Genomic DNA, 10,024 nt, shown 5'->3' with positions numbered 1-10,024 from the left:
AGATACACAAATAAGCAAAAAGCAAGCAAAGCTACTAAGGCACTCGGTTTTGTGATTGATCACAAGGTTATAATTAATATCTATAATTAATATTTTCCTCTAATATCCATTGTGCATTTGTCCTCCTTTCACACAGAACCTGAAGATCACTCTGTCGTTTTTTTTTTACCCCCTTGTACTTCTTAACCTTTACCTCTGAGCACAGAAGTACTACAAAATAAGCTGCTGGGTTGCACAACTGGTCCCTGTTTTCACTGTGTAGCAACTATTCAATTCCCACTTGGTAATTAGGATCAACAACTGAAACTAGTGAAATAATTTTTTTGAGACAGGGTTTTACTATACAGCCCCAGCTACCCTGAACTTGCTATGTAGTCCAGGATTGCTTCAAACTCACAGAAATCTTCCTGCCTCTTTCTCCTGAGTGCTGGGATTAAAGCTATGTGCCATCATGCCAGGCTGAATTTAATTTTCAAATTCTCTTCTTTTGCCTGTAGTTTCAATTGGTATTAAGAAACTCCAAACGTCTAAAGTGTTTGGTGGAATCATTGTTGTACCCTTTGGTAGAGACTATCTAGTTCCTTTGGAATTAAGATTTCCAAACTGCCTAGAGCTCAAAGTTGCTGAGCCATGAAGTAAAAATTGTGAGTGGGTTTTTTACTAATTACTAATAATGTTGGGAGTAGCTACTCCCATTTATACATCTCAATTCTAGGACCTGATTATTCTGGCTATAAAATAGACAGTACTGTATAATGTTCTCTAGTTTGAAGTATATATTACATCTAAACCACCACCAACAATGACAACAACAAATCCATCTTTCTCAGATGGTTCCCCACTGGGATCACACTTGACTACCTAGTAAGTGATTCTACTTGTCAGTTAGGCCAGGTCTGAAGTGGAAACTTCTAGTTCCTCGGAAAGTTAGTTATGCCAAATGATGTTTTGCTGGGGCACACAGGTGAAAAGGATGTTTGGACATAGCAAACTTGAAAGGACGCTTGATGAAGGAGTATAAATATGACCCCCCAAACAGTGGGAGAGGAGAACTAAGCATTGGTTTGGTTTGCCTTACATAGTGTTGTTGAGCTCTACTTGTGATAATGCTGCCACTGAGAGAAACTCACCCAAGAACTGCTCGTGAGGTTCCTCCAGCAGCTTGCCACTTCATTGGTCTCACCTCAGGATGGTTGAGGAGCCTGGCAGTTTCTTCAGGATTGAAGAACTACAGCTGCCTGGTGTCTGCTTGCTGAAAGGACTGGACTATAGCTGCTGGTTCATGCCTGTTATCTGCCTGCCTAGAGGATTGGTCTGCAGCTGCTGAATTGGCATTTGCTATAGGACTGAACTGCTGCCCAAGAAGATCAAGCTTGCCCCCAAAGAACTATTGCTGAACAGGTTCAGTTCCCCCATATCCTAATAACTTTTCTTTTACTACCTCTGCTGGGTGGTGGGCTAGAGGAGAGGTTGAACCCTTATTAAAGTCGGTTGCAAAAAATTTATGCCTACACCAGGTCCTTTGGTACGTGATAAAACTAGTTAGTCATGAACCCATTGCAGCACTTACTTTTCTCTGAGACGAGTTTGTGGATTTGAAGCAATGCTGTGCAGAAGAGTTTACACATTCTGGTACTTGTGCTGGCATAAGTACTATGGGTAGGGAAGATAAAATTATCAAGAATAGATCTGTTTCCTTTAATGATGTTAGAAATTCAATATAATGCTCAGTCTACCACCAGGTGGCTAGCTGGTGGATCCCATGAGGAATAGGCACTTAGTAATACAATTAACTACGTCATCCTGATAATGGACAGCCTATGTAGTTAAGCCCTGGTTCAATTTACATCACTGTTATTACAGTATTTTTGTCCCTGTACCCACTGGGCAAATATTGGAATAAAAGAGAGTAACCGACATTCATAGGCCACATGTTTTGCCCACTGGATAATTGATTTTTATTCTTTGTGTATAAGTGTATGTCCCTCTCCCTCTCTTGCTCTGTGGTGTGTGTGTGTCTGTGCCTGTCTGGTTCCTGTAGAGGCCAAAAGATGGCTCTAGATCCCCTAGAACTGAAGTTATAGATGATTGTGAACTGCCATGTGGGTGCCGTGACTTGAACTTGAGTGCTCAGGAAGATGCTTTTAACAACTGAGTCATCTTGGCAGCAGTGGATTATTTTTGGTTAGCATAAAATGGGTTTCCTTGAGCACTTCCATGCATATAAATTATTGTCTTTATTCACCTCCTTCCTGCCTTTCCCTACCTTCACTTTATCCCTCTTCTTGGCCTCCTCCCTCCCCTTTCTGCTTTCATGACATATTCTATTACTTATTGTCTGCTCCTCTCATCTCATAGTCCTCACTTCTATTTTCATGTCTATAGATGTTAAAATTTATATTATATACCTAGTTTAAGAAATATCACCAGAGGCCGGCGTACTAGTGCACGCCTTTAATCCCAGCACTTGGGAGGCAGAGACAGGCGGATTTCTGAGTTCGAGGCCAGCCTGGTCTACAAAGTGAGTTCCAGGACAGCCAGGGCTTTACAGAGAAACCCTCTCTCTCTCAGAAAAAAAATAATAAATAAATATCACCAGTGATACTAAAGCCTATTGTGTAAACATACCTCTTCCTAGCTACATGTTTCTATTCATTTTCCTCACTCTTGAACATTAATTTTGTCACCTATGTAGCCTTTCAGATCCTTTATGCATAGGAATATTTTGTAATGTTGTTTTGAGACAGGGTTATTACATTGATCCAGGGTAGATCTCCAAGAGCTGGAACTAACTACAAGCATATGCAATCATGGTTGGCCTATTTTACAACTTTTTGAGCTCAGGCTGCTCAAACTATCAGGCTCAAGTAATCTTTTGGCCTCTGTCCCCTAAGCAGCTGAACTAGTTATACCACATCTAACACTTCAACACAACTCATATTGTGACTTCATGCTGCATATTACAACTGATATTTTTAGTACTACTTATGTAATTTATGAATACATTCCAACTTTCACATCTTCTAGATATGTTTATACAAATAGTATAACTAGGCCTCTTGCTGGATTTAAAGTTTAGTAAATATACCTATTCTCTTTCTTTCACTAGGATTCTACTGGTATTCTACAGTCCTCTCAACCTCAAACCCATACACTCCTTTCAATTCTTCTGTGATGTGGTGGTCACCAAATCTAGGGTCTTCCATATCCTATGCAAGCATGCTACTGAGCTTTATTAGCTGACTATATTGAGACAGTTATATGAGACAGAGTCTCAACTCTATTGTTCAGGTTGGCCTTTAGTTTACAGCATTCCTCCTGCCCCAGCTCTTAGTCCTTCAATAATAGATGTGAGCAACCATACAAAGCTAGAACTAGCTCTTGTGGACCCAACAATTTTTCCTTCCATTCTAAAGTTCAGCACCCCCCCGCCCCCCTTTAAATAAGGTTTTTATCTTTTTGCTCAATGCAGATGTGATGTACTCACTTGGCTCAACCTAGATGGCTCTTTTCCTCATTAAATGCAACTCCTAACCCACTTTTGATTGCTACTCAAGGCCATTAGAGATCTACAAGGCTGCCTGGTCTACTCAGAGACACTGCATGTGTCAGAGGTAACTGCTTCCTCCCAGACAAATGTTCTGAGATAGGGACAATGCACCTACCTGTTTTCTTAGTTGTTAGAGCAAGGTTAGATACAAGACAGCTAATACTGAATAGAAAGTGGCTGCCAGCCAACTTATCATGCCCATAGGATCAAGGTGAGTATATCTCTTGTTTTCCAACACCTGAGATGTCAATAGGAAAATAACTTAAGCCATAGTGCCCCAATAAATAAGAAAAACAACACAAAGAAAGTACTACTTGGGATTGTTTTTCTAACTAAATTTTTTATTAAATTTTTGTTCAAGGCTGGAACCATCAAAGTCTGATAAAGTGCTGGATAGAGTAAAAACCACAAGAGACTACTAGATAATCTGTGAATACTTGCAAACAAATGACAAGACAGACAAAAAAGGTGGTCTTGTGGCGAGCTAGTCAAATATTTTGCTTATTAAAATTTACTAGAAAGGGACCAAAACTTTTAAGAAAATTAAACTTGAGATTATCATAAATGCTTACCAAACGAAACATTGCATGGGTTAACTGTTTTGATAGTACCTGCTGCAGTGTGTTCCAAATACCCATTTTAAATAACAAAAATCCCCCCAATTCCCGGTGTCTGTCAGTCTTTTCTCTGGGGAAACTGACTGAAGGAAGAAGTTCTATACCAGAAGTGGAGGTGGGTGGGTGATCAGGAAGGGCAGAAATGGTTTTCTGGAAAGTTCATTTGTCTAGTATGTGTATAAGATGGGGTTTTCTTTTTCAGTTTGAAAAAAACTCCGTTGTGAAAAGTGAGTTATGAAGAGTGCTCTTTATTTGAAACCTCCACAACACAGATGCCAATCTTGTCTCGCATTGAATCATTAGCTGTGCACATCAACACATTCCAAGCACAAATTAAGAAATGCAAACAGAACAAAAAAATATATATATATATAATTTTTCCCCTATCCAAAGGTTTCAAGTCTCAATGCAGCAAATCCTTCTGAACACAGAATCTGAGGAGCACACTGTTCATTTGGGACAAACAGGTCCCTGTAAAGGCTACTGCCTTCTTAACACATGGGGTGGGGATCATGGACGGCATGGAAAAGGGAGAGGCGAGGAAAGGGGAGACAAAAGAGAATGAGAAGCGAACAGGTATGCACTAGGGAAGATGGGCAGCTGGGACACACATGGTGAGTTGGTGAATTTCATTTATTGGATTTTGACATTTTCTTTCTGGATCTTTTAAATCCACCCCCCTCCCCAGGTCCAACAATGGTAGAAAAACCCCACAGAAGTAGGCAGGGCCTTATTTATTAGGCCAGCCCAAAGCCTTCAGAGCATTCCTGGATGGCCAATAGTAGCATGTGGCGGAGCTTCTCAAAGCTCTCATAGGCAGGCAGGTCCAGTTGATTAAAACTAGAATGAATAAAGATTAAATTCATGAGAAAAGAACAATGAAACCTTCTGCTCCTTTCTGAGCCAGAGCTCATGTACTCACTGCTTCTTGCTGACTCTCCCATTTTTTTCTCCAACTTGCTAATCTGGCCTCAATACTAGCAACATAAATTGGCTCTTACTATAACTTATACACCATGGCCTTAACCTATAGGTTAAAGTTTAATGCACTGGAGAAGAGATAGCTGGCAGTCACATATATAGTGAGTTGGTAAATTTTAATCTATCCCTTAAGGCTTCACTTTAAAACAAGATTATTTCATGTATATTAAGTGTTTTGCCTGTCTGTCTGTATGTGCACCTTACTGTGTGTTTGTTGATGCCAGAAGGCATCAGAGAACTGAGAACTGCAGTTATAGATGGTTGTGAGCCATCATGTGGGTGCTGGGAACTGAATCTGAATCTTCTGCAAAAGCAGTATGTATCTTAGCTGCTAATCCAGCCCCTCATCTAGTTTTTAGCTTTTTCTATTATTTTTGAGACCTGGTCTTGTGTACCCCAGGCTGGTCTCAAACTCTGATTGTCCTACCTCCTAGATAATTTATGTGGTATGAGGAACGGAATCATGGTATTGTGTTGGAAAAGTCCTTTTAACCAACTGAACTACACACATTTCCAATCATTACATTTCCTAAGAAATAATTGCCTTTAAGGAGGTATCTTGGTTCACTAGTGATGTATATGCATGTTAGTGGAGGTACCTATAAAATCCAGAAGAGGAGGAGGTCATTATTGACCTTGCAGGTGGGAGTTACAGTGGTCACAAACTGACCTCCATAGGTGCTGAGAACTAAATTCTGTTCCTGTGAGTAGGAAGGAGCTCTTAACCAGTTGAACCATGTATATCCAGCCCTTGCCCAGCCAGACAAAGCTTTGGAACACATCATGATTCCCTTAAGTGCTATTTGCAAATGTCTTTCCAGCCATCACTCTTGTGTTTAGCCTATCTGCTCACCTCAACTTCCTCCATAGACCTAACAAACTGAGCTTTATAAAGTTGTAGACTAGGCCATACTTGTGCTCCCAATCTTGGGTAGGTGTCTAGAAGTCATCAAGTCTACAACCTCAATAAAATCACTGAAAAGGAGAAACTTTTAAGTTGTTTTCTTACCATGTGTGAGCTGAAGGCAGGCGATCTGTGGATCTGTCATCTCGATGAATCTGAAACTTCTGAATGCCATTCATACCTTCAAGGGCAGCAAATCCTTGTAGGGGTACCTTGGAAGTACCTGTGACAAACTGGAGGAACTTGGCACGGTCTGCTTGGTCAAAGGAACGCAATGCTCTCCAAAACCACTGGATCTGTAAGAAGAGACACACAAAAAGCCAAAGAGAGCTTGTAAAGAAATTTAAGGAAATGGCAATGGACTTGAAATATTTTGTTCCTTCACAGGATAGGTGAGAACATCAGCTCCAGAAGAACAAAAAGAGGCATAGGTATACTGTTATCCATAAACCAGCACTGATAAGTGTTTCATACTTCTCAAGAGTATGGGGATACCTCCGCTCACCTGAATAGAGTTGGATTGGTACTTGTGGTACTCAGTGTTAGATTTTAGATCATCAATGTCGATGGTAGGCAGCCCTGATATGAGCAGCTCTAATTCCTGCTCAGTAAAGATGGATATGAGGCGCTTTGGAATGATTTCATAGAAGCCCTCCAAGAAGGCTGCCAGCTGTTTGCGGATGGCTCCTGGTTTAAAAAAAAAAAAAAGTGACATGGAATCAGAACTCATACAACTGAACAGAGTTAATACAGCCTCAGTTTGACACCTGTACTGGCTAGTTTTGTGTCAACTTGACACAGGCTGGAGTTATCACAGAGAAAGGAGCTTCAGTTGAGGAAATGCCTCCATGAGATCCAGCTGTAAGGCATTTTCTCAATTAGTGATCAAGGGGGAAAGGCCCCTTGTGGGTGCAACCATCTCTGGGCTGGTAGTCTTGGGTTCTATAAGAGAGCAAGCTGAGCAAGCCAGAGCAAGGAAGCCAATAAGGAACATCCCTCTATGGCCTCTGCATCAGCTCCTGCTTCCTGATCTGCTTGAGTTCCAGTCCTGACTTCCTTGGTGATGAACAGCAGTATGGAAGTGTAAGCCGAATAAACCCTTTGTTCGCCAACTTGCTTCTTGGTCATGTTTGTGCAGGAATAGAAACCCTAAGACAACACCTTATACTGAGAAATCTGCCTGCCTTAGCTAGCACTGTTTCTAGGCCCTTATATTATAGTAGATGGAATTAAGTACTTTGGTCAAGTATTCTGACTCCTTTTGTGCAAGGTATTTGTGGCCATGTCATAGGAAATAAGAACAAAAAATGTGAAATAAATAAAAGGCTGACCTCTTTCCTTGAACAAGCAGAGGTCTATCTAAAGGACACTTCTCCTACCTGTCATTCTCATCTGGCAAACCAGGTGTACATATTCCTTCTTGTTCTCCTCTGTTACCAAGATGTTGGCTCCATTGGGTTTGAGGTCACGAACTTCACATACTCCAAATTCTTGAACCTAGAACATCCAAGATACCAATCATACACATCAGGTTTGGTTTGGGCTACAAGTAACACAGAGGTGCAAAAACACATCCTAACTCCTTGCCATGTTCCAGAGAGAAAAAGCTGAAGGATGGAATGAAGGAAATTAATCTTTGGCTCTAAAACAAGTTAGAAAAGGGTAATTCTAATTTTGTTTCTATGATGAACTGTCCTTGGGACTGAATTATGCACTGGAACAGTGTACGTGTGGGCATGGGCAGAGCTCAAAGAGTGTCTTCCCCTATCATGTTCTACCTTTCTTTGAGTGTTTCTCAATGAACTGATTTGGCTGATTTTTTCCATCTGTCTTTGTACCTCCAACTCTTGAGTTACAGATGCATGTTACAATGTTACATTGAGAGAGAGAGAGAGAGAGAGAGAGAGAGAGAGAGAGAGAGAGAGAGAGAGAGAGAGAGTGAGAGAGTGAGTGTGTGTGTATCAGAGGATATTTTCAGGAGTCAGTTCTCTCCTTCCACCACACTGAGCCCTGGGACTGAACTCAAAGTATCAGGCTTACCTGCTGAACTATCTTACTGGCTCTGAAACTTTTATTGAAAATAAAAAATTAAAGCTAGAAAGATATAGTTCAGTATTAAAAGTGCAAGCTGCTCTCTTTTCCAGATGGCTCAAGTTTGGTTCTCAGCACTCACATTTGGTGGTTCAGAGCCCTGTAACTCCATGGGACCCAATGCTCACTTCTGGTTTGTATATACCTGAACACATGGGCATATACATAAATAAAACTATTTCATGTGTGTATGAATGTAAGTTTATGCGATAATATGCACATGTAAAAAAGCCAGAGGATGTTGTCTGTGTGTTCTGCACTATTATTCCCTAGACAAGGTCTCTCCCTAGAATTAAACTGGCAGCCAGCCTATCTCCAGTGATCCTCTCTTTTGTGTTGCACTCCCCAAGCACTGTGTATTCAAAAGTTCCAAGCACTCAATCATGACCATACCTGGGTGTCAGATCTGAACTCAGGCCATAAGGCTTGCAAAACATGTGCTCTTACCCACTGAGGAGAAACTAGGAGACAGCTTGGACTATTTTACCAATTCTATTTCCTGTTTGATGAAGTCAAAGTGCTTTCTCAGAACTGTTGATACAGAGAGTCAGTTCCAAAGTAATCCCCCAACTTACCTCAGTGCTGAAGGTGAGGTCATAGCCTAATGTAGAGACATCATTTTCAAGCAGATAAACTAGGCCCTGGTAGAAGTGGTAATCTTCACTCTCCATATCTGTATACCTAGAAAAATGCAATTAGATAGGGTCATGGCTTGAGGAACAGAAATAAAAGGGGGATAAAGATAAGAGAGTCATAGGGCTAAAAAGGCAGTCTAAAGGCTACCATAATCTCACCTGACAGATTTGCCCAAGATGTGTTTGTAGAAAGACCTAGTAAAGTAGCACTCCAGGAGGCGGTTGTCATATACAGCTTTGGCTACAATTCGTCCAACAAACTTGAAGTAGCTGAGGTGGTTGGGGTTACAGTGGGAAGATGGATTGATGGTGTAGGTGACCCGGTCACCAGGTGAGGTACGGAACAAGGCATACATAGGGTTGAACATCTCTCGAGAGATGATCATGTACCACTCTCGCAGGAGCCCCCCAGCATCCTGCCCTTCTTCTCCTTCAAACACTATATACCTGCATAAGAGCAGAAATAAGAGAGCTGTGCAGAAAGCCAGGACAGATCTGACCATTCATGTAGCATCATGTAAGGGAGAAAGATTCTGTGAATCTGACTTTGGAGAGTCCACTGTTAGATGAAGAAGTAAACAGAGTACCAGGAGAGACCATGATTTTAATCTGTCTCATTAGCTACTGTGATACTTATGGCTACAAGCTATCAATTTCTTCCAGGTGGCTTCACCAGTGAACAATTACTGACTGGGGGTGGAGTGGGGGGTGGCACTCAAGCACATGGTGCCTCCCAAACCCAGGGTTACCAATCTGCTTTGCAGGCAAATTTCTATTCCTAGCCTAATAATATATTAAGCTTGCACTGCAAAGGCATTAAAGACATCCTTGTCTGCCTAAAACTTGGTGACTAAGTCAGCAGTCCAAGTCCAAATGCAGGAAGCTCAATTAACATTATCTAAGCCAGAATGCTACTGGGAGTTTTGTGACCACTTCCCCTAAACTTGAGGCCACATTAGGTCACTGCTACGATATAGCATATAGGCCCTGAATCATCTTAGCTGTTTTCTCTCCTGAGTTCTTACAATCGATTCTTCATTTCTTCAGGAGATTTGCGATGCAGCTCACGATAGGAGTCTTCAAATACATGGTCACGGCGGACATGCACTGCCATATCTTCTTTCCGGAGCCCTTCGTCCAAACGCTCCAGCTCTTGGCGGAAATATCTTAGGATGTAGAAAAGGAAAGGAAGTAGGATTGGGGGTGATTAAAGCAAACTTATATCTGTCTGTTCAGAAGGAAAACT

General features: G+C 41.4%; 1 protein-coding gene across 38 annotated transcripts in view; it reads right to left on the bottom strand.

The window, feature by feature from the left end:
* Positions 1-3,870: 3,870 nt before the first annotated feature.
* The window catches only part of Huwe1 (HECT, UBA and WWE domain containing 1), a 134,633-nt gene continuing 128,479 nt past the window's right edge, over positions 3,871-10,024 (bottom strand). For 37 of the 38 annotated variants that reach the window (XM_030251448.1, XM_030251434.1, XM_030251447.1 and 34 more), the window contains 7 exons: positions 9,804-9,944; positions 8,938-9,225; positions 8,719-8,824; positions 7,432-7,549; positions 6,558-6,739; positions 6,158-6,348; positions 4,391-5,007 (listed from right to left, as the gene is read on the bottom strand). In XM_030251448.1, the coding sequence (XP_030107308.1) occupies positions 4,905-5,007; positions 6,158-6,348; positions 6,558-6,739; positions 7,432-7,549; positions 8,719-8,824; positions 8,938-9,225; positions 9,804-9,944 (1,129 nt within the window). In that variant the 3' untranslated portion in view covers positions 4,391-4,904. Of the gene's footprint in view, positions 5,008-6,157; positions 6,349-6,557; positions 6,740-7,431; positions 7,550-8,718; positions 8,825-8,937; positions 9,226-9,803; positions 9,945-10,024 lie in introns of all 38 variants that reach the window. The other variant, NM_021523.4, reaches the window with a different exon arrangement.

The sequence above is a fragment of the Mus musculus genome, chromosome X (assembly GCF_000001635.26).
Source record: "Mus musculus strain C57BL/6J chromosome X, GRCm38.p6 C57BL/6J".
In the NCBI taxonomy this organism is placed as follows: Eukaryota; Metazoa; Chordata; class Mammalia; order Rodentia; family Muridae; genus Mus; species Mus musculus.
Note: the sequence above shows the minus strand (reverse complement) of the source record. Positions and strands in the feature narration are given on the sequence as shown.